The sequence below is a fragment of the Macrobrachium rosenbergii genome, chromosome 55 (genome assembly GCF_040412425.1).
Source record: "Macrobrachium rosenbergii isolate ZJJX-2024 chromosome 55, ASM4041242v1, whole genome shotgun sequence".
Taxonomy (NCBI): Eukaryota; Metazoa; Arthropoda; class Malacostraca; order Decapoda; family Palaemonidae; genus Macrobrachium; species Macrobrachium rosenbergii.
The window spans coordinates 59,944,485-59,971,144 of NC_089795.1; the positions used below are offsets into that span (position 1 = coordinate 59,944,485).

Here is a 26,660-nt window from a genome sequence, read left to right on the forward strand (position 1 = left end):
TTTATAACACGGTATTAACAGTGATAAAATTCATTATTATAACGGTATAGTTAATCTTCATAATGAACAAAAGAAATTATTTCTAAATTGAAGAATACATATGCAAATACCTAACTAATTTGTTGACAATTTTTAGATTCAGTGTCTTAAAGATGCATAGCAAATTTTTGCACTCAGAAATTAAATAGAGAACTATTTTATCTGGAAAAAAGTATATGCAGAGGTGATAAAGATGAAAACTAATGTTTCTCTAAACGTTTTTTTGAGAAGAATAACTGAAAGTTTAATATGACATCGACTTTCATTCAATTTTCGGGATCACCTACGAATGAGAGTTTGGAAGAAATTTCTTCATTTCTTAAGAGGAAACGGTAAAATAATATGATTATTATTATCAAAGAGAGAGAGAGAGAGAGAGCGGCTAACTTACCAACAACCATCATTCTCCTGAAGCGATTCAGCGTGTTAAAGGAATCGTCAGCGGAGATCTCACATCTGTACAAGCCAGAGGACCTGAAGTCTAGGTTTGTGAGGACCACCCTACTGGCGTTGCTTCTGGAAGGCTGTGGAAGGAGAAAGAAAATCTGTTCAGAAACTCGTTAGACAATGGCTTCAATGTTTACAAACAGAGGAAAATCGCTCATACTGCGCTTGTTGCTTCAACAGTATCGGGCTGCTGTACACAAAAGACAACAGTAACTGTTAAAAGAAGTGATAGTTTTAGGTTGCAGTGATTTAAAACAATGTAACTAAATCTACTATTTTTATAAAATCTATCCTTCTAGGAAACGACGTTTTGAAGACAGCAGAGTGGGAAGGCAAGATACTTTCAAGAATTAGTATTACGGAAAACCATTATTTTGAATGAACATCAGTCTCAAAGAGCTTTTAATTTAAAACACAATGCTTCAGCAAGCAGTTTCCTGAAGAATTATCACGATTTTTTATAACTGTCTAGAGAAAGTCTTAGTATTTTTTAGGTTACATCTTTAGATTTTTTTTTTTTTGCTAATTACTCTCTCAACTACACTTGTATGCATTAGTACATTAAAGGGGTTTCCTAATTCGGGGCTCTTAATTATTTCAAAACTTGAACGATATTTTACACTTTGGAATTACTGATAAGAGACAACAGACTTGAACAAAAAGATTTTTTAAAACACTCCATAACATTTAATAATATTCAATATTTCATTTTAGTTTTCTGTAAAAGAAAACGATTGTGACGGCTTTGTCTGTCCGTCCGCACTTATTCTGTCCGCCTTCAGATCTTAAAAACTACTGAGGCTAGAGGGCTGCAAATTGGTATGTTGATCATCCACCTCCAGTTTATCAAACATACCAAAATTGCAGCCCTCTAGCCTCAGTAGTTTTTATTTTATTTAAGGTTACATGTTAGCCATAATCGTACTCTGGCACCGCCATTGGTACCAACAACACAGGCCACCACCGGACCGTGGCTGAGTTTCATGGGCTGGGGCTAAGAATTTCGATTGTGCCGAAGAAACTTGGGGGCTTTTTTTCTTGCTTTTATTATCATTGCTCGCTACTATGGCAACCCCTTGCCCTGTGAATTTTTATGGTGTATTTCAACCACTCTGATCTAAATTGGTAAGCATAATATGTGTATCTACTTTTTAAAAAATGGCAAACTTTCCTCTCTTGATAAATATCGCTCCTGTCCTTTCTTCAGGGCAGTCGTGTTCTCATCTGTAATTTACTTTAGTATATAGATATCAGGCCCCATAACAAGAGACTTTTTTTTCTCTTAAATCTATTTACTGCTGCATTTTATCTTCTGTAACCTGATAACACATTAAAGTATGTTCTCATATTAACTCAGATTAGTGTCTCACTATGAGCAGGCCCGAAATAGCATAAACCCAGCTTCACGTATAATTCAGCTGATCCATTATGTAGTAAAGAGGCGGCTAACAAACAAAAATGGCGAAGGTGCAGTTTCATGACTTTTACACGTTTATTTATATTGTGGTTTACATAGAACTGCCTTTTTATCACTCGTATAGCGTTTCTCATTTATTTTACTTGATGCAAGGAAATTAACACCTAACATCTACTTTTCCCAATGTCTATTTTTTTACTCTAAAGTTTGTCCATACTGCGCATTAGTGTTCTCATATCAGTGTTTCCCTCCATAAAGTTCCAATAACAATATCCTTATTGACTTTCTGTTTTAGTTTAGTAATTCTAACCATTTTTCCTGTTACTGTTGCTGGAGCTGTTGATGCCTCAGTATCTCTGTTAATTTGATTGCTGTAGTTGCTGTTGTCCTCATCATAAAAATCATCATTTTACATAATTTTGTTTTTAATCAAAGCCATTGTTGAGGCAATTTTTATTATTTCAGTATACAGTTTGCTGCTTGATTTATTCTAACTATTTAGATCATTAGTGATGTTCAGCATGGTCGTACTTATTGTTACAGTCATATTTTGCATTGAAGTTGTTTTCATTTATGATGTTAGATAAAAATTCCGAGGTAACATAAAAACATCGGCTTCAAATACTCTATAGAATTACAGTATGTTCGTGTTGCGCATTGTATGAGAGAGAGAGAGAGAGAGAGAGAGAGAGAGAGAGAGAGAGAGAGAGAGAGAGAGAGAGAGACGGGAGGGCGAGCATTATGTGTCTTTGTAGGAGAGCAAGTATTAATTAACCATCATATTCGATTTATTACGGTTCCATAAGAAAGAATAAGTGTGCCATCGTAATGGTGACCTCTGTGAATTCAAGTGTTGATGCTTACTGTAATCATTTCTCTGTTACGAGAATTTATTTGGCTAAGAATACGGTGCCTGCCTTGTAAAAATGCTGAAACAATTTCCCACGATCTGGCTTTAAATAATAGCCACTTCAGAGTTTTTGTGAATTCATTTACATAGTTTTACATAGTTCTATTTTCATCATAAAGCTGGTCTCAAACGTAAGTAGGTTTGCGTCTGCACAAATACTTGATCTCACTTTCACTCTGAAGTCGTTATACATGCAGTCAATTACACATAGATAGGTAGATAGACTGGTAGGTAGATAGATATGTGTGCATGCACATATATGGTAATTTTTCCTTTAAGCATTTTTTATGTCTCCCATATTTTGTGAATTTCTGCCACTCAAGATCCTTGAAGCTGAAATTCCTTAGGGAGAACACATAATTTGGTAATCATTGGCCATAGTGTCTGTGCCGCATATTTACGAAAATCAGTAAAGCAATCTCTCTTTATCACAAAGTTTACAATTTATTTCCTTTTATCCGTTTTTTTTAGAATGCCACTTAAACCAGAGCTGTTATTTTCCTTTGACATCTGAAGTGCCTATTTTACATTCCGAAGCTTTTCATGGTCACATACGAAATGTGGTCGCCTGTGGTTCCTTCATCAATTATGGAAACATTGCTCATTGCTCAGACTTCACACGGTGATTGCACCTTGTGGTCAATAATGATGCCCTTTTTCAAATGTCAGGTATTTTTGCTCTTGTTTCACTTACCTTATTCTTCTTTAGTTGTATGTGCCTCGTTTTCTCTTCGTGCTTCCGTTCGCCTTATTGCGAATGTCTCGGTGTTTCTGATTACCTTGTTGTTAGAGTACCTTCTCGGCTTATTTTTCTCTTGCATGAAATCTTTTTTACATTGCTCTGGTTTTATTCTCATCTCTCTTATTCATATTTTAAGAGGGAGAGAGAGAGAGAGAGAGAGAGAGAGAGAGAGAGAGAGAGAGAGAGAGAGAGAGAGAGAGAGAGAGAGAGAGAGAGTTTACTTAATTTTTAATCTGAAACAGTAATATATTTTGACAGTATACAGTAGTATGTTGTTAAAATATTCAAATTGACAGATTGGCAGACAGACAAACAAATAGAGAGAGAGAGAGAGAGAGAGAGAGAGAGATAGAGAGAAGGTTCTTTTTAATTTCTCTGAGAAATTGTTCCACCCAACTTTAGGAAACAGACCGACAAACTATGACATACAAAGAGTGGCGTCAGTTAATTTTCATCTAAACTTGTTGAATGGTCTTGAGAGAGAGAGAGAGAGAGAGAGTCTTTTTAATATTTAAAAAAAACCAATCTCGTATTTAAATTAAAGAGAGAGAGACAGAAAGAGAGAGGGCGGGTTCTTTTAATATTTAAATAAAGTGTTGTTCATATTTTCACGAGAGAGAGAGAGAGAGAGAGAGAGAGAGAGAGAGAGAGAGAGAGAGAGAGAGAGAGAGATACTTTCATTCCCTATTACACAAATCCGGTTTTATTTTAAGCATAAATGACGCGATGTAATTTTCGGAGTTTACGCACAACATTACAGTTTAAATGAAATATGGAATCGAATTGTTCCATGATTCATAAAAATGCCAATAGCCTCGAACAGACGCGGATCTGGCTTCGCTGCGAGAAATAGATGATTTCACATTTCGTAGCTTTACCGCTTTGTCTTGCTTTTTGCATCTTTGTCATTTTTTCTTTGAGAATTGAGGATTTTTTTTGCCAGCTATCTACTGTATACTGTACAGGAAACGTGGGGGATTCCCAAATCATCTTAGTATACTGTACATAAGAAAATTGTTCATTTTTAGTTTAGTGATCAGAGAGAGAGAGAGAGAGAGAGAGAGAGAGAGAGAGAGAGATGCGCCCGATTATTGGTTATCAAATAAGCTTCCAGGATCGCTGGTTCCCATTGTGAGAAAACCAGAGCAGTTTCTTTTGAGTCATCCGTACGTTACTATTTCATAGAAAACGGAACAGCGCTAGCCAGTTGTTTGAGCTCAGTGTTACCAAAGTTTGCGCTCACGTAAATCAACGGCAATGCGAAGATCGATTTTAATTCAGTGCTTTCTTGACAATTCTTATTTTCTCATCCAATGTTGACCTGCTAAAGAGACGTCAAGCACGAATCACCGATAACACCCCCTTCTCTGCCTCTCGGAGTATCTCGAGCGTTTAAGAAAATTCTCTCGACGTGAGAAGGCCTAGCCAGTACTTTTTCGCTCGCATAACTTTAGCGACACTGTGTTTGCTTCTCATTAGCGCGCGGCTGTGAGGTGAAGCTCCTCCACCGGTGATATCAATTAGGTCTATTTTCTGCTCTGGCAGGTGAGGAAAACAAGCCTTATAGAAAACATTCAAAGAGGCGCCCGAAAACTGTGTTCACGAGGAAGCTAAAGAGCTAAACAACCGCTTCTAATTATTTACAGGCCTTATACTTCGCGACGACTTCCCTTCTTCCTTCCTTTCTGCCGTCTTCCCCCAGGACCCCCGCCCTTCCAATTCCGACGGGGAGCATCACTCGTCAACTGAAAGTTCTCCAAAGCTCTCTTGTGCTCAAAACATACAATCTCGTACCTTTCCCGAACGGTAATTAACCTGGCCCGTGGTACTCCCTCGCACCTTAAAAAGACTCCCACAGGTTTATTGAGGTTCCAAACCTTACCTCACTATTTTCCAGAACTTTTTTTTATTTTGAATTTTTTTCAGTGCCTTTTTGCCTTTCCAGTTTTCGAAGTATCGGAGTCAGGAATTAAAAAAAAAGGGAATTGTAGGCAAGTTGGCAAGACCTAATAAAAATAACGTTAAGCCTTCTCTCTCTCTCTCTCTCTCTCTCTCTCTCTCTCTCTCTCTCTCTCACCTGCAAGCATCCGGCGAATCTCTTGATTAAAGTAACTGTAACAAGAGCGGAATCATGAAAGAGCATCGTAAGTTGTATGAAACAGTTAAAGGGTATTTGCTCTGCTTTGGGTAATTGCGAATATCTGCGACGGTGAAGATGGTCGTGTTTGTTTCATTTCCTGAATGATCTTCTTCATCAAGATAATCTTGGCACAAGTAACTATCCACCTACGCAAAGTTTACACTAGAACGCACATACAGTACATACACTCATACGTACGTACATACATAGTCTTACAAACCGAGAATTTCTTGAGTACTTTTATCGTCATCTAACCATATGACATCTCTCACATGAAGAGATTAGTACTTCGTGGCGTGAGAACACATGCATTTGAGCACTCTGCGTTTTCAACAGGATTTTCATTGTTTTCGTTGTAATGTTGCACTTAGATTTAAGTACTTAGCACTTCTTGAGATCTTCTTTGTTATATAAACAGAATTGGTTTTCTCCAAATAAATGTGAAAAAAAAAACTGGAAGGCTACCAAATCATAATTCTTGGAAACATTCGACAAAATTCTCTTTCTATCACCCCTTCCAACGCTCTCTCTCTCTCTCTCTCTCTATATATATATATATATATATATATATGTGTGTGTCGGATATGTCATCTCTTTCTTAGTTGTTGGCATTTTCAATGTTGTTCTGGGATTAATATTATTCAAATATATGAACACATTATGAACTTAACTCTGAATGGCTAAAAGGATGATAGAACATACAATTCTTCTTGGAAACAGTTTTAAAGAAAATTGTGAAAACTTTCGTTGCGAATTCTCTCTTTCTTTCTCTGTCGTATGTACAGAGTTTTTCTTTTATGTGTCAGTATGTCATGTCTGTGTAACCCCCTCATTTCTTTACGTTCGTCAGTGTACTTGTGTGTATGTGTGTGTGTGTGTGTGTGTGTGTGTGTGCTTGTGCTCCTAACCCTTTTCTCCGTTTCACTCTCAGCCTTTTCCTGTTTTATGCAAAACGATTTTCTTTTATATCTGCCAATCAAACATCTACGGCTTCTTGTTAATTTCCACCACTTGACAGAGCTCCTCATATCCGCGTGTCGTCATCCCGAAAGGTGCGAATTAAATAAAGGCTTTCATTACGGAAGTTGCTCAGTCAATGCCTCCTAACTTAATTGATCTTTGCTCGGGCTTTCGAATATTTTATGAGCGTGACATGGAATTTATGGCGCGTAACGATTCTTCGTAAATGACAGAGTAATTCTCTCTCTCTCTCTCTCTCTCTCTCTCTCTCTCTCTCTCTCTCTGTCTCTCTCTCTCTCTCTCTCTCTCTCTTCGGCGTAAGACTTTGGATGGGATGTTTCCCTATCGTTTCTGTCATTTGTTAATGAAAACATAAAATTGCATTTTAATTTTCTCAGCTATGCAGAACAATGGTATCAGTAGCAAAATGGCAACAGCAAATAACAATAATAATATTAATTATATGAAATAACAAGAAAATTTCGAATCACTTTCCCTTCTTCCTCCGCCTTCTACTCATCCTTTAAAGTCAGCGCTCGAAACCGTATATCCCTTCCTATATGTCAGGCAACTCTGCACTAGAGAGCATTTCTCACAGTGGAGCCCATCTTCAAAATTATTTAGATTTTTACTTTCCGGAAAAATTCTTTTACTGTGACTGACGGAAACTTAATTCAGTCTCTCACTTATATGAATTTGTTGGATGTTCTGGGTACTTGGACATGACTTGAAGAAGGCATATTATTCAATTTGCCTCGAGGAAATTAAGTGTTTATTCTATGCCGAAAGTCCTTCATTGCAATGAATATTGTTTACCCATGTGGCATTCTTCTTCCTTTATTTGCTTCATATATATATATAAACGGAGATTGAATTAAACGGCAATTGGCCTAATAAGGTCCTCCACTATATCCTCGTAACTGGATCTTCATTTTATTCGTCACAAGGTATCGCCACTGTGTCTTTTTTCTCGGTATTAATCCAGCTGCATTTAAACTGAACTAAAAGAAAGCCCCTTTTCATTGTAGGTGGGACGTATTTCTGTACTAAGAGGAAAAGCTATTTCCTAATGAATGTTTTTAACGAAATCAGAAAAAGTTCTGTATTAAACATAGGTAGTTGGGGGCTTTTGGGGTTGCTTAATCTTGAACGTGAACGTACAAACAACTTGCTTGCGACAGCAGTATAAGAAAATTTAAACTATTCTAAATTTGTCTGAACTACTTAATCTAAAGTATAATCCGATAAAATCATTTAAAATATTTGCAAAACTTAATTTATGAATTTGATCATTGCAATATCTTTTCCCAGACTTCTAAGCCACCAATTCATTCATTCATTCCGTGGAAATTGCCTCGGTTCAGTGAACATTTCTTCCCCTGGACGGCTCCATCATTACCTATTTACTAAAATCTGTTTTCCCTAAAGAATATCATCTCACATCTTTCGAGAGGAGGTTCTTCAGGTTTAACTCTACTATTTTTTTTTTTTTTAATTCTGTCATATGTCAGGGTTGAACAAGTTAAATCCTTAGGATTGCCCTTGTCATATGTCTTTGATGAAGCAAAAATACAGCATCTTAACAACGACAAACAGGGAAACGATAACCATAACTGTAATGAGAAAGATGTCGATACAGGAATAATTAAATGACGTTATAAGGGACATGGCACTGAGACTTCCAATGGAAATTACAATGGATATAACAAAAAAAAATCATCATTAAATCTACTAGAAATCAAGGTCTGAAATGAGGCAAGAACCGCAGCAATAGTACCAACCACAACGGAAGCCAAAATATTGTACATTTTTGTAGCAAAGTTACAGCTTAACCAAAGCAAGTGCAAAGAATGGATTTTTTTATAATAATTGCTGTATTAGCGATACGAAAGTAGAGTAATAATGACACAGTGATACCGAAATGAAAAACCAAGAGATAATCATGCCCAAAGAAATTATGTTTTAAGCGTAATACTGGCGACATTTCTGTAAGAAACAATTATTTAACGAATATCAAAATTAATTACATATCCAGAGGGATAATGATGGCAACTATAACTGAAATAGTGATAAAACAGTAACAGTAAGTAAATCCAACAAAGCAGGAAGACAACAATGCAAATACATCTGTAACATAGACAGCAACACAAAAATAAAAAAATGAACGGCAATAAGAAAACAGAATCTACAGAATTAGAATCAGGAAAACAGTGTACTAAACAATTTAGCTAGCATTCAATTGTTTCGTTTGATATCAAATTGCTTTTCTGCCACCCTGTGAAGCAGAAAAAGCAAATACACTGTAATCGATAAGTTTGTTTAAACAGATTAGAATTTATCTATTTCTTCTTATTTTCTTAGCAACACATAAGGCCCATGCATTGAAACAAAATAAATGCATACTACGCAATATTTGCTTAGTTTCTAATCTATACCTGTAATATCAGTTTGACTCTTGTTCAGACATACTTCCACTGAAATGCTAAGTTTTCCTGCTATACCAATTCAGCCTCTTATTGAAACATTTTAATTTTCTTACACCTACTCAGTATACGTGTACTTCCTTTCCTCATATCCATTTTCTATATCGTTTAACACTCTTCTTTTCATAGCCAGTCAGTCTCCATTCAGGTTGTTCTTCCTTTTCGATATTTTTGAATTGTAGAATCCAATGCACCTTTTTTTTGTGCTGACATTATCATTTTTACTCAAATGGTTGTTACTTTTTCTAATATTTAGTTACTATCACTATCAAACATTTCTTGACTTCTTATATCTGCCCACTGTTTCAGACAAATATTTCTGCATGTTGTATATAAAGACTCACATCGTTATGATTCAAGTTCCCTTCCTTTATATATTCAGACGTTATCTTTATTCAGATACATCCAGCATTATTTAGACAATTTATATTTACATAGTGTAATCTTAAATGTATTTCCACCGAGATTATTATTAATACATTAAAACATTTTAAGCTTCCCAGTAATGCTCTCCGAAACTCCTGCCGTTCCCTATGTCAGGTTAATATTCTATTTTAAAATTTTTTTCTTTTTTTTTTTCTTCAAACCCGGATTGTTTTGCAAGCAAACTCTTATTTCCATCTTTAATACCCACCCACTATTCAATATTGATTTTCTCTCTTTTCTTAAAAGCTCATAGTTATTTTTTCATATATACATTCAATTATTCATAGTCGTACATTAGCTGTTCATTACATTTTATTGTTATCTCTTATCAATGGCTCTTTTTCACTTCTACTTAATTTTTTTGCTTCACCCTCTATTATATTTTATTCAAATGCTCATCTATTTTTCTCATAGCCATTAACTATAGTCTGTTTATGATATTCAGTTGCTAATAATTAATTTTCCTCTAAAATAACGTGAACTTATTTTTTTGATATACGGCCAGCTGATGCACTTTGTTGATGATTGCCTTCGTATATATAACATATATTTTTCCTAATTACATCATTCACTCAATAAACCCTTATGCTTTTCGATTATTGCATTTATTTGAAAATGCCAATTTAACAGTACATCCAACTGAAAAACTTTCATAGCGAATTGTGGTCTATCAGGCAGCCGCAGCCAAAGAGACCGAAGGTTTCATTATTGTGTCGCGGCTATGGCATCACTGACTTTAGTTATTGCAAAACCCACTTTTTTTTATTGCAAAGAACAAAGGCGTTACTTCATCCCGGAAGTAGCGGTGGTTACGGCCCTTTTGGGATGATAGAATAAAGTATGCGTCACAGTGGACAGAAGATGGGAAATAATTCCTGAATTTGGTAGAAGGTGGAAATGAAAACACTCAAGTGGTTATATTGTTCACTCGATCATTCCTGCAAGTTGCTTTGATAACTAAACAGGAATAGAATTCTCCCCAGTTGTGTAAGGTTCAAAGATAGACCCGAGGTGACCACTTACTGCAATGAATTTGAAATTTATAGTCTAGACCAAAAAAGTGGTTAAAAATGACTTTTATTCCCCTCCGTGTCTTATTAGTGCAAAGCCTAGTTTTAAGAGAGAGAGAGAGAGAGAGAGAGAGAGAGAGAGAGAGAGAGAGAGAGAGAGAGAGAGAGAGAGAGGAAATGTTAATTACATGGAGTTGGATAATTAATTTGTTTGTCAAAAGAGCTTTTCAAGTCAAGCAGTTCACACACGTTTTCTGTTCTTTCCGGTTTTACTGCTTTCTTTTATTTCTTTATATCTGAGCCATCCTTTCGTCTTTTGAACTTCTTTGTAGGGAAAAAGGGAGATCTACGTTTCCCTAATTGCACCTCGGGACCAAGGGGCGACACGAGGTAGAAGAAAGGACGACGAACTCAGTGTAATCATAGAGTTGTTCAACATGGAAGGGCTTCATTCACTTTGACCATGCTCCGTCACTTCGCCATATTTGTTGCGATCTGACATTTGGCCGAAGGGGAGTCTTCATATTTTTTTTTTCATCTGGTCTTTTGATATGATGATATATATATATATATATATATATATATATATATATATATATATATATATATATATATATATATATATATATATATATATATATATATATATTACTGCATTAATGTAGATAATATCCAAGCTGGTAATACATTTTGAAACTGAGTATGCAAACCAACGACGTGGTAAAACGCCATCAAAAGATAAATGAAATTAACAGTATATAAATAACTGAGCATAAATGAAATAGTTAGCAGAAGAAAAAATATCTTTGGTAATTCTGAACATAAACGATCTAATTTTTCATTTATTATATAACCCTAACATGAAAATTATAATATGATATTCCCTATTGTTAAAGAGTAAGAATGCCAAATATTTTAAATCTTATCGTTTTACAGTATCTATTCGTCAATTCCTACCTTAACTTCCTGTTCATTTGAAGCTACCGAGAGCTGCAACGCCGTAGCGACGGTTCAGGAGTGAACAACAGCAATAATGAGGAAGTATTGGGGTATTCGCAATGACAACGATAAAAACGGCAATCACCATAATTGCACTAAAATATTACTCTCGTCTACCACCCTGGTAGTAAAGGTCAGCGTTGAGTTGAACTAATGTTTATTAGTTGTGCAATTAACAGCACACAAAAGCTTCCTCTGTTCTGACACGAAATTCGTTGCCGCCGAAGAGCCAAGCAACTGATCAGGAACTTTCAGGAAACTGCCAAACTTTCTAAATTTTCAATTCTCTTCCTTAACCGATAGATGTGGAATTCTCTCTCTGCTTTGTTTTCATTGATTAATTCAACCTTCACCTTTTAAGAGACATTGCCTGTTTTCCTCCTCTAGACCAAGAGTCGGTAAGAGCATTCGGTCTAGCGTCCCCATCAGACTCCACTTCAGGAAAAAAAAAAAAAAAGAATAAGCGCCAAAAGTAAGGACAAATAATAGAGGCGTCTGCTGACGCAACAATTAACACTGGTTCTATAACTAACGCTCGATCACCTCCGGTAACCCCCGCCCCCACACCAACCCCTTCCAGCCTCCACCACCAAAAATAAAAAAGAAAAAGAATTCCCCCTCCCCTTCGATATAGTCCCTCCTCTTCCCTCCACTCCCACAGAGAGAGCGAGAGAGGAGAGAGAGAGAGAGAGACAGCGGCAGGTCCCTAGGGGGAGGAGGAAGGTAATCACACCTTTTTGCGAACTAATAAAAGTGATAGGTGCCAATACCGGGAGTGTTAAAAATGAGCGTTAATTTATTGACGACGGGAGACCTTTTATTGCCCAGGATAAAAAGGAAAAAAAAAAAAAAAAAACCAGACATCACTGGAATGAACTGAACACTTCCTTAATAACAAGAAGTTTCCGGGCTATTTTTTTTCTTTTTTTTTTTGACTTAGTGAGACGACAGCGACTACGTCATTTCCATCCACTTCATCATCACCATCACCGTCATGATTATCACTATTTCAATTTTTTATTATCGATTCCTTTATTTTCTTTTATTATTATTATTATTATTATTATTATTATTATTATTATTATTATTATTATTATTATTATTATTATTATTGTGACTATTTGGTATATTTATTCCCCTCATTATCATGACTGAGTAATTTATTAACAATATCAAATTTCTCATTATCATTATGATTGCACATATCACTATTATTATTAACAATGTCATTACTTTCTGTATTTTATGACCATCAACATAATTAATCTCCTGATTATCAACAGCATTAACATAATTTACTAATTATTTCTGACATTATTGATGTTAAAAACACTGTTGTTATGACCATCAATATCATTATTTCTTCTATTAAGATTATCGATATCATTGATTGGCTTATTGGTATTTTAACATATATTATTTGTACTACAGTATTAAAAAGACCATCGATATGATATTTTTCGCTATTTTTATGAATATCAAAGCTGTTTTTCACAATTATATCAGTCAATATTATCTTTTTCTTATCGGTACAATTTTCATTGTTGTCGTGATTATAAAAATAATCATTTTGATAATGCTTCTGATTATCAGTCGATGATTATGAATATTTTCTATAATTATGACAGTTGATGAATACTTCATAATATTATTACAACGTAACATTGTTCTATTTTTATAAAGATTATCAGCAACATATTTGTACAGTGATTATTGACTTAATTCTTTTCATCATTATCATCGATACCATTTCCTCCAAATAGTGCCAATTATTTGCCGTCTACGTCATTAGCATCATTGTCGTCATCAGCATTATCATCGATAACATTATTTCTTGTATTGTAACAATTATCACTTCTGCTATGCAATTTTAGGTATTTATCGTCTACGTTATCACTGTTGTCATCAATTTTGATGTATGTATGTATGCATATATATATATATATATATATATATATATATATATATATATATATATATATATATATATATATCATAAAGCATTCATTTCTGTTGTATCTCGCATATGGTATGTTAAAATGCGAAACTTAAAGCGTTTGTTTCTTGGATGTTTAAAATTTCTTAACACAGAGAGAGAGAGAGAGAGAGAGAGAGAGAGAGAGAGAGAGAGAGAGAGAGAGAGAGAGAGAGAGAGAGAGAGAGAAATCTTTCATGCATGTTTTTCAGTTTATAGTATGCATTTATCATTGAAAGTTCTATTTATTGTTATTCTTTGGTACAGACATAACAGAGTTCTACTAACGAGAGAAAAATTATGAACGGAAAGAACAAATAACACAATTTACCGGAAAAATAACCATAAATAAAAAGAGACGGAGAGTTGATCAGTAATTGTCAATCCAAACTATAATGGAAGTGGATGGGGCGAAAATGAGCAAATAAGCAAGCGAACGAGAATCACCTCTATGCTCCCTGAGATTAAGGGTTAAATCTCACTTTCATTCAGACGGAAAATACGTCTAATTATGTTGATCCAATGTGTTTGTCCAACTGATTCCCGAATTCCAGTCAATCTGTTGTCAACACTAATCACGTCTATCAGATTGTGCTAGTTAGAGATTCTCTTTCTCTCTCTCGATCGCCTTAATTCTACGTGCATAACTAGGTAAGTTTATATATATATATATATATATATATATATATATATATATATATATATATATATATATATATATATATATATACTGTATATATATAAATATATATATATATATATATATATATATATATATATATATATACATACTTTATATATATATATATATATATATATATATATATATATATATATATATATATATATATATATATATATATATATTACATATATAATACACCTTATTTATGTATAATATATTATATATATATATATAACACACATACATATATATGTATGTATGTATGTATGTACTGTACATATATCGAGAGAGAGACAGCGAGAGAATGATCAAAACCTCTAGATCCGTGAAGATAAAATCGCCATGCATCTCTTACCCTCCGATTTCCCTCATGCTTTTGAATACTAATTCCCTGGAAATCATTTGAAAATTAGATCAGAAAAGGAATGAAAGATCTCTCATTTCTCTCCCGGTTAACCTGAAGATTAAAACTTTATTGTATGGTAACTCCGTATACATACGTGCGTATGTTTGCATGTTTTGCTTGTGAATATTAAATCAATCACATTAATATTACCAACTCTTAACGTTATTGCTCTCGCTCTTGATAGTACAATACACAAACGTATGAATAGCTATTCAATACTGGTTAAAAACAAGGTAACATGACCATTCTTTGTATCCTACTTCCATCTCCTAAATTATCAGAACACTTTGAAATTCTGTAACAGAATTACTACTTTTAAAAGGAGATATTGATTTACAATTATTTTCATTGAGCTGAAAAGCAAGCTTATCTTCAAAGAATAAGAGAGAGAGAGAGAGAGAGAGAGAGAGAGAGAGAGAGAGAGAGAGAGAGAGAGAGAGAGAGAGAGAGAGACGGGTGCATATGTAATCTAGCAGGAAGTTTCTTTCCGTTTCTCTGAACTCTCCAACTTGAATGAGTTCCTCGTAATCAAAAGAACAAAGTTAACACGCAACAAAGAGACAAATTCACAGAGATAAAGATGAGAATATCGCCTTTAAGACATTTCCTAAGCTTAATGAGGAGTAAATGTTTTAATTAAAGGTGTCTGTCCTTCACAAATGGTGCTTTGCATGTCAACGGAAGCACAAAACCCGTCAAAGGAAACGGGAGAGATTTTGGTTCTTGGCGTCAAATTCTTGTTTTGCAGGATATTCCTTTCATTGTTAAAATGGAGAGGAAAGGAGGATTTTTTAGCGTTTCTAGACGAATTTATTTTTTGCAGAGGCTTTGGCAAAAAGGAAAAAAAAAAATGCAAAATGGCAATTTCGATCTTATTCGGAACTAGAAAGCTCCCCCCAACCGTTTCGCGAACTGAATTTGTCATTCATATGTGTAAATACACGTAAACTTGATTTTTCTAGTGGAAAACAACAAAAATTCTTGAAAGAATTCCACAGGTTCGGGCATTATTTGGGAAAATGGTAGAGCGTTTAAGTGTTTTGCTAAATGCCAGCAAGGACTCTTACTCCTAGAGCAGTAGTATTCCATATTGTAATGATAGTCTCATGGGGCCCTGATTGAGGTGTTAATATTTCGTGTGAATAAAGACGATAGCTTGAAATTGACCGGGTGAATGAAACTTTTAAGGCAATGTTACATCTCGAGGAAAAAGAATAAAGGTTATACCATCAGTACTGATTATATTCATGCAGAAAATTCATCAAATTACAGAAGTCCTTAGAATGATCCTAATTCAGTATCAACTTTAAAAATGATTCCACGCGAGCAAAATAATAGGTATTGACAGGTGCAACAATGGACCCATACCTGCACATTTTTTTCGTGTAAGGATCGATAAGATGAGAATACTGTTTATGTTATCTTGCAAAATGCTGACGGGAATATCTAAGGAATTGAACAGGCAAGGAAACGTACCTGGACCTATCTCCAGGTATGCACTGGATCCGCCTCTTCAAAGAGTAGTGCCGTTTATTCAATTGTAAAACCAGTGATTACGGTAGAATTGCATTCACTAAACATAATACAAGCTTTTATATAAATGCAACTGGTGCATTTTATATTTCACTGCAATTCTGACACTTTTTTAACATATGAGCACAATAGGTTAAAGTATGGTACGAACTGCATTACAGTTTGTTTTTTAGAAATGTTTGCTGATTCAAAGGCCAGATACTGGAGGCTGGCCCAAAGATGTGGAAAAGAACAGGAAATTGCTGCAGGGGTCTTGGATGATGAATCTAGTAGATACGGTTTTCATGATCCACATTGTAAAGGGAATTAATATTCTAAGTCCCCATGGACTGTCTCGTGACCTAATTAGCTTCATATCCTATAATTAACAGTTCTTTGTCAACTCCTCTCTTCACACAAATACAACGTTTTGTCTTTTTCCAAATACTTGTTTTTAGAGAGGTCATGTTTATCAGCAAATGTAAAGTTCTCCTTCATATTTTCTGTCATTCTTTATGTTCCTTACTTTGTTATTTACAACATATATATATATATATTTTATATATATATATATATATATATATATATATATATATATATATATATATATATATATATATATATATTATAAATATAATATATATATATATATATATATATATATATATATTATATATATAAATATATATATATATATATATATATATATATATATATATATATATATATATATATATATATATATATATACATATACATATATATATATATACATATATGTATATGTAAATATATATAAATAAATATATACATATACATATATTTTCTGTCATTCTTTATGTTCCCTACTTTGTTATTTATAATATATACACATATATATATATATATATATATATATATATATATATATATATATATATATATTATAGATGTAATATATATATATATTATTACATGTATATATACTGTATTTATATACATATATATATATGTAAATATATATAAATAAATATATATATATATATATATATATATATATATATATATATATATATATATTTAGATTATATATTAATTGCTTAATCTTATGCATCATATTTTTCGTACTTCACAAATGGTCAGTTAGTAATGGGTTCATCATCTTGGGATTCCGCTGACTCATATGGAATTTGTATAAGAACAGTGTATCTCCCCGGACTAAGATCGGAACCTTTGTTTTGAGGATGAATGGATAATGTCAATAGTACCCTTTCGTCAGTCAACAAAAGCACAGGTTCGGCTCTTGGTCTAGGTGGATGCACTTATCATGTCTAACTCCTTTAGGTGGTATGTTCCAAGTTATTCCCTTGGTAAGGTGTAAAGATAGTAAGTGGTCATTTGCTACCTCATGTATATATAGATATATATAAACATATATTTACACACACACACACACACACACATATATATATATATATATATATATATATATATATATATACTGTATATATATATATATATATATATATATATATATATATATATATATATATATATATATATATATATATTTGTATGTATGAATGTATGTATATCAAAAGGTATTTATTCTTCATCCTCCTTAGCCCGACAATTCAGTGATGTTTAAGCTAATTTGTTCAAGTCATTATGAAATTTGGAAGTAAAAACAGTCAACCTGTGTCTGTTTTTCATTGTTTTTAATTGTGACATTAAAGATTTAGATCTTCAACACTCTTGATGAATAAGGAAGGAAAACAATATAACTAATAATACTACTCATTATTCATTCTGGAAAATAAAGGAATTTCGAAAGAATAATCCTATCTTTATAGAAAGCTGTGTTTATGAATGGATAGAATAGAAATAAGATTCCATATTAAGATCTTTAAAGAAAATTGCCTATAATCATAAGACTATAAATACTTAATTAGCTACTAAAATCGTTAAAGAAGCTGATTTATGGCTAAGTAAGCAGGTGTTAATATAAAAAAAATACTAGAGGAAAAATTACGTAAGAAAACAGTGGTCAACAACATAACGTAACAAGATCCACGCCCATCACGCAAGGAAAAAAATAAACAAATGAGAGAAACTTGGCGGAAACACACCGAGTGGCAACCCAAAATGAGCCAGGCAAGGAGAGAATGAAAATCCCAAAGAGCAATTGATCTCGATCGAAGACGACAAGGCGAGAGATAAAGTACAGCCCTGTCCAAAACTATGCGGTCCCCTGCGTGCTGTTCTGGGAGACCCCGTGCATACGAAGAGTCTTTTTCTCTGGGGTCGCTCCGGAGAAGAGAAAACAAAAAAGGAAAGGAACTTTTCCATAGTTTCTGAATGTCTGGTTTTCCTTTGCTTTTATGTCTTTATTGTATGATATTCTTGGACTTATGATTGATTCTGAATACTATACAGAATTCTGAACGCTTCTTTTCTTCCGTGGTTTTCCTTGTTTTGAGACTAGTTTTACAAGTTCCAAAACCCGTAGAGCTTTATTAGTACATTTCTCTTGAAGAATTTCAGAGCTATGGTTGAAATACACTTCGTGCATGTTTTCTGAGAAACCCTCCTTTTAAAGGCCATAAGTTCCAAAAATTTATTTAACGTAGAATTCGAGGCCTGTTTCATTTCTTTGTATGGAACTTCTCAGAGCTTTGAGTTATAATCTCTTCTTCTTTAGTCATTGCTCGTATAACACTGATTTTTTTTATACACTCAAGAATACTTGTTCTTTCTCAGGTTTTGTTCTCAAAATTAAAATGTCTTGATTTATTTCCGTCATTTAGTTTCTTCTTAAATCAGTTTTTTTGTCAGGAACATAATTGTTTTTCATCTCGAGTATTTTAATTTTTTTTTACTGAATATTAAAAATCTCTTCTAATATTTTCTGACAAAACTGAAGCCTCTAAAACTTATAAATCAGAGTTTTTTTTTAATAATGTTTCTAAAATGTCCGAACACTTGAGAAATACCTATCGTCCGTAACACATCGGTATATCTGTTACTTACACTATTCTGAAATTCTGAAAGTGTACCTCTTGGGTTTGAACCCATTTCTAATTGAAGACCACTTTCAAGTACTACAGCCATTTTCTTCTTTCCTTCATATCATTCGTGCATCTGATGCATGCCTTGCAATTCCATTACAAAGTAGGTATTAAAAAATCCAGAGGCTTTTTACACAAAACTGAAGTGATAAACAACTGACGCTCAAATTTTTAAGTCAAAGGTAACACTCGATCAAATAATTCTACATCCTTACAGACTAAACTAACATACAAAAAACAAATCTTTGTTACTGCAACGATATTTAATTGCTACTTGGCAAAAAAAAAATTCAGATATGCCCAAGAGTTGACAGCTGAAAAATTGCAATCTACCAAACACTGAACTACTTCTGCAATAGCATTTAACAGCCAGGACATTTTGATGCTGGTATACCCACTACCAGCTGACGACCAAGAAATTCCGATGTTTCTTATATTAAACTGTTAAGTGATTCCAATGCTTCTTACAGAAATTCTAACGCTTCTTTCGCTTGGTCACTGTAGATTACGGTGCAACGTCTATAGATAGAAGAAACTCTTGCGCTGCTAATACGAGACGACAAGGAATTGGTAACGCTTGACTGCAAAATAAATGCACTGTTACAGGCTTAATATAGTAGGCTATCTCCTTCTAACACCCGGCGCCAAGGGAATTATTCTACTAATCAAGATTTGTCGATTTTGAAATTTCCATTCTATCATAAGGAGAACACTGGGAGGATTTGGTACCAAAATGAGAGGGGCACAAATTCAGATCTTTTCATTAAGAGAACGATAAATAGTTTATACAGTTAGTAGCAGTAAAATAAACAAATATTTACCATACTGGTTAATAAATAATGCATAACATGATAACAAAAACGGTATCGAATTCAAATTTTAGCTATCAATGTGTCGGACTAAACTCATTACCTACGGGTCGAACTGTGAAGTAATTTGTAATTGAATATGAGCGAGTTTGTTAGAGAGAATAAAGTCCATTAATTGCTAATCTATATATTCTTTTTTCTATTGGTATATACCTAGTCTATGAGCAATAATAATAAACTTGAAAAGGCAGAGCATTATAATGCACTTGATACATCAAAAGTACGTCGTAGCAGCAGAATACTTGAAGGATCGGGTTCAATAATAATAATAATAATAATAATAATAATAATAATAATAATAATAATAATAATAATAATAATAATAATAATCATTATGAATGAAACTCAACCTGAAATCATTATAAATCCATAAGATTGAAAAGATACCGAAATTTGTGGCAAGATTTAACTGAGTTGAAACACTCCCAATATTACGCGATCCTTACAGTACTGTCAATGAATAGCTCTGAGACTACAAAAATGAAAGATAAGTAAAAACATGAAAATTTCTCTCGTTCAAGAAACTCGACATCATCCAGAAGCCGCCGTGAGTCATAACACACACAAGTCCTCACGAATACCTAAGTCAATTAACTCAACAACAGGAAAGGTAAAAAGAAATGACAAAAAAAGCGAATAAAAGACAGAAAGGGAGAGAAAATCCCCTTCTCCTAATTACAAGGTAGCGTTTTCAAAATTAGTTGGACGGCCTCGGGCACTCTTCATTATTTCTGGCGGTATATTTCCCATCGTTCCTATTTTTTTCTTTTTTTATTGTTTTTTTCGACCCAGACGGGACCCTAATAATAATGTAAATATTTAGCTCTGGTGAAAATGTGAGCTCACACTTTCATTTTCATTAAAATAACCACATTGTCCCCGTTTTATTTTCATTTTCGTTTTGCTGAACTGTTTCATTTATGCAACATTTCGATCGTTTCAATTTGCGTAATAAGCTCCGAAAGATATGAGATATATAGACTGATAAGGTAAATGAATTAAGTTCTTTGTTCCAGAACTAATCTTCAAACTCCATCTACTGTTTCCTTTTTCTTAGTTCTGTGTAACTTTAAGCTGCTAATTCCTGTTCTGGTACAATTGCCTAGACACTCCAAATTTTCATTCCAGCCTATTTTAACGATTTTTTGAGAGCCATTTGTTTTACTGATGCGTTCATCAATATCAAACAAGACAATTCCTGTCCTTAGCTTCATTTTAACAATATGCATTATGGCAATTATGGCAATACTTACAGCAATACTCTTGTAGACAGTGTAGTCTTCTGGCACTCCTTAGGCGCTATCACCGATTTTCCTTTACAAAAAATTCCGTTCTTTTTTTAACCAGTTTTTGTCACATTGACGAATCATCTACTTATTCCTTCCCTTGGTCAATGCAAAAATATTCTTATGATCTTTTTTTTTTTTTTTTTAATTATTTGTGAACGTTGGAATTTGTGACCCTGCGACTCCGTTCAAAGTTTTTGCCCGTGTTTTAGGTGGCGTGCGACAAGGCGATGTCTACCGTCACAGTTATTTCCCTTCATAAAATACCATTTGATAACTTTTCCATCACTTTAAGTATGTGTATTAGTTATTATGTATTTTTTTTATCAACACTTTCTTTTTCAGACTGTATATATTTTCCCACACGTACTGTACACCTAGTTTTACCCTCCCTGTTTAAGCATATCTAAATTTCAACAGAAACCTTCCCCCTTTTTTTTTCATTGAGAAAACTATGTCTACCTTTCTCACTGTGACCTTCTCTTACTTCCACTCTTGTGCCTGAACATTTAGCAAATGCTGACACAAGCTTTGCGAGCCTTGTGGACCAAAAAATTCAAATTTTGACCCTGTGTAAATAAAAATCTGTTTACCAGTCGGGGGTGCTTTTCATAGTTTTAAATAATTTCTTTAAAAATATTAAACACATTAATTTCGAATATTTGATTTCGTTCCACATGTCACTGGACGAGAGAGAGAGAGAGAGAGAGAGAGAGAGAGAGAGAGAGAGAGAGAGAGAGAGAGAGAGAGAGAGAGAGAAACGGACTAGCACACTAGATTACTGCAAGCAGGGCATATAAACAAGTGAAATGGCTCAGTAAATGAGTGATTAAATGAGTGTTTGAAAGGATGAATAAGTCGTGCAATCAAGAAAGGGTGTCTTATTTTCACCCATCTTTCGTCATGGATGAAATCCCCCTAAAGCTTAGGTTGATATATTACCTTTCAATAGATCCTTAGGTCTAATGTTTCTGCTTGAGGGCCCTAGGTTGATTTGATTTTAGTACATCGTGAAATATACTTCACTGCAGACTATATAACATGAAAGACAATGCTTCTCATTTTCTAATGCAACTGATTTCATGTAAATGTTACATCACCGCAATCAAAGTGTTCTGCTTACAGTTACAAATTAAAAGTTCAAATCGGCCAGCAGCAGTCTCTCCGTCGTTCCTAGTGACAAATGAACTCAAAACAGCGACATACCAGCCAGCTTGTGGGAAATATATACGTATTGGCTTTTTATTCACGAATTATGTCCGTGCTTACACACACACACATATATATATACATATATATATGTGTGTGTGTGTATGTGTGTATATGTATATACATAATATGAGAGTGAGTAATTGTAGCGTGCACTGACATGCTTGGAGAGCAAGAAAGGAAATTTAGGCACACGGTTAATTTTCCCCATTCGAAACCTTCTAGCAAATAAAATCTTTATAAACTTACATCATCTCAGGGATGTGACTGAAAGAATGAAGAAGAAATTCTGTCTGTTTTTATTGATATAAAACTGATGCTGATCCCACCCCACAGCAAAAATAGGAAAAATTTTACATGAATGTTAGAATGTTCCTGGTACATAGTGAATGATTACGAAGTTAAAGAGAAGCTCATTCTGGATCAAGATACAAATAACAAAGAGCAGAAGACTTTCCTTCACTTGAAGAGGATTATATTGCCAAGGGAGAATCTTACATTTAATTAAACAAAACTAGCGTGTGGCACTTCTCTAAATTGAAAAATGAAGGAATTTATAGAGATAGATGAAGAAGCCAAGGGCTTTATTAAAGGTTCTTTTTGATTGTCCTTTTCTGGCAGCAGTTTGAAGATGGTCAAGCGACATGAAATTCGTCCACTATGTTCAGTGTTGATATGCAAACTCTAACGCGACGTCACGGACCCTAGAGAGTCAGTCGCCTAAATCCAACCACCTGGTTGAAGCCGCTGGCCAAAAGTGGTGTGAAAAACACGAATTTATTCATGATTGTTGATTTTCTCTTTCGGGTGATATCGACAAATGCGCATAAAGTGATATATTGCATTAGATATATAACTTTATTTTGAGGAATCGAAATTCATGCTGCCCCACCTTTAAATACCAACAAGAAGAACCGGGTATCTATTTACCACTCACATTTCTTAGAATCATAGTTGTCACTAAAATCTTAACAGGCTGGTACAGAATATTTTTAGATCACTTAAGACAATCGGCTTAATGATACTTCTTCGGCTCTTCAAGACAATAGAAATCAAGAATTATTTTGTTGCTGTTTCATACGGTCAACTGTGCCAGGTTTTTGGTTATTCAAGATCATTGACTACCGTAAATTTTGTGAGTTCAAGACGATCGATGAAAGATTTAATTGGTAAAAAGTGCGATCAAATGCAATAGATTTTGTTGATATTCAAAATGATTAACCGTAGGATTTTACGATTATTAAATATGATCGAGAGTAGGATATTTAGTGCCATTTCAAGATGACGGACTCTGCAGATTCTGTGGTATTTAAAGGCGACTGACAGACTGAGATTTTAGGGAGCAATTGAACATCATTAACTGCAGGAGATTTCTTGGCCACACAAGATGATCAGCCAGAGGAGATTTTCAGGCAAACGAAAACAACCAACGTATGAGATTTGTGACTATTCAAGACAATTGATTGTAAGAGAGCTGTTGGTTATTCAAGAATATCGGTTTCAGGAGATACTGCGGCTACTCAAGAACCGACTACAGGAGCTTTTTATTGTTGTTTAAAATGATAGTGAAAGGTCTTAGGAATAATCAAAACAGTGGACTGCTGTAGGGTTTATTTAAGATGATCGACTGCAGAAGCTTTTGGGGCACTTCCGAATAATGAACTGCTGGGGATTCGTGGCTATTCAAGCTGACTGACTGCCGGAGGTTTTGAAGTTATTTGTGATGACTGAATACTGGAAGTTTAGTTATTACTCAAGACAATCTACTGACGGAGGTTTTGAGGCTATTCAAGACAACTGATGGCAGGAAGTTTTATTGCAATACAAAATAATCGACTGAAGGAGATTATCTGCCAATTCGAGATGTTATACTGATCGAGGTCTTGTGAATAATAAAACCAATCGACTGCAGAAGATTTTATGGCTGCTCTAGACAATAGCCTGAAGGAAGTTTTGCGATCATTCAAAACCCTAGACATAAGGAGGTCATGTGGCTATAAGAGCAATTCACTGTAGAAAGTTTTGTGGCTGTTTGCATCAATCGATTGTATCAAGTTTTGTGGCTATTCTAATTGACCGGTTGCAGGATATTGTTTTTCCATCTAATATGTTTGACCGCAGAAGATTTTGCTATTATTCAAGATGAACGACTGAGGGAGATTGTGCTACTACTCAGACGGCCAACTTCAGGAACTTATGTGGCTTTTGGAGATGGCTGACTGCCGGAGGTTTCCGGTCATTATCAGATTTTCTTACATTGCCTATATTACTGCTTATACCAGCAGCTTCAACCTTTTGCTTGCCATTTTCGTTCATCATCTACATTGAACTTCCGTAAATGAAAGTTGGCTCTACCATCGCTTCGTACATTCCGACCTTTGTTTCCAAAGACAAGTCAAGTCTCTTCACAATCATTCGCACTTACCCAGTTACATTTCTTACTTCGTCAAACTGTGGTCCATATCAACTCTCGTCTTATCATCATCATCCATTATATTTGCACCCAAATACTTATATGAATGAAACGCTTCCATTCTCCTACCGTCCATAGTGGTATTCATTGCTTGATTTTCCTGGTTTCCATTTTCACCCATTTCCTTACTGTGTTTTGCATTTCCTGTCAGTTTTCTCTTCTTACACACACTCTAAATCCTTAAATTAGTTCCTGCAATATCACTTTACTATCCCAATGAGCACAGCATCATCGGCAATCATAGACCATTCCGCACTCTATTTACTATCTATTTACTTAACCCACAACTTTGCACCTACATCTATAGTTATTTTTCTAGCTTTTATATATTCATTAAAGTATTTACAGTCGTAAATATTAGAAGTGACTTTTCTGGTGCAGAATGTAATCCAAGATATAAAATAAGCGAATTTAAAATGCATAATACAAAAATAAACAGACTTTAATTTTTTATAACGTTTTTGTTCCTGTGGTGCCTTTATTACTTTTCCTTATATTGCCTAAGCGTTCTTCATTAATTCCCAAAGCTCTTAAAGGAATAATTTATTTCATATTCACTGTATATTTCAGAATGAAGGTATAGGAGGTTGTTGTCTTGTCTTATTTTATTTCAACAACAGTTTTCCTGTTAGGACCTTATTCTGCCTTTATCCTTTCAGATTGCCTTTAAAAATGCTACCAAAAGCCCACAAAGGTTAGTGCTGACTATTGTTAGATAAAATATCATACTTTATGCCTCACCTGTATGAATACTACATATGGTTGACATTTGAAAAGGTATAGGTACACCATACTTAGGTATCGATTATACTGTAGAGCTATATGTGTCGCAGTCAGGGAATACAATACAATAAGTAGTCAATAGTGAGACATCTCACGTGCTCTCAATCAAGTTTCTGATATCAAAAATACACACACACTCACACACATTTATATATATATATATATATATATATATATATATATATATATATATATATATATATATATATATGTGTGTGTGTGTGTGTGTGTGTGTGTGTGTGTGTATGTGCATGTGTATGTGTGTGCATACATATCATGCAAACGAATTTCTTTAAGATTTCTTCGTTTTTCTTTTCACAGTCCTCTTGATAGACAATCTTATGACTTTTTCATCAAACATTCGAATTTGAGAAGCGCTGGGAAAAGAAGTATCCTTTTGATGGAGAAACTGAAGAATTTCAGTTTACAAGTACTAGGCAGAATGAGTACAAAATATCTAAGCTAACATGACTAAAATTATCGTTATTAGCTTTATGTTTTCACTACATTTTCTGATTCTGGATGAAAAATTAGATTTCCTACGATGTTCTTGTCGTGCCTTCCATCGTTTACCGAAAGTTATTGTTACAAGTTATTGTTACAAGTTATTCCTGTATCTTGAACAATTTGCTATTTACAGTCTATATACAATGTACAGTATAACTCAGAGCATTCGTCTGTTATTGCTCTGTCAATGGAAAAGGAATGGGGCTTAACTGAGAAGAAACAGGAAGACATACTTCTGAAAAGAGGAAAGGTTATAAAAGTTAGAGAAAACCAAATGACAGTAAGTGGATTCCAAAGTTTGGCAGTAGATTGAAAACTTCATCCTACGATTAAGA

General features: G+C 34.1%; 1 protein-coding gene across 1 annotated transcript in view; it reads right to left on the reverse strand.

Annotated features, from left to right (window-relative positions):
- The window catches only part of LOC136835821 (uncharacterized), a 116,684-nt gene extending 91,806 nt beyond the window's left edge, over positions 1-24,878 (reverse strand). The window contains exons 1-2 of the mRNA XM_067099673.1: positions 24,819-24,878; positions 431-563 (exon numbers count right to left, since the gene is read on the reverse strand). Coding sequence (XP_066955774.1) covers positions 431-563; positions 24,819-24,878 — 193 coding nt within the window. The remainder of the gene's footprint in view (positions 1-430; positions 564-24,818) is intronic.
- Between the last annotated feature and the right edge of the window lie 1,782 nt (positions 24,879-26,660).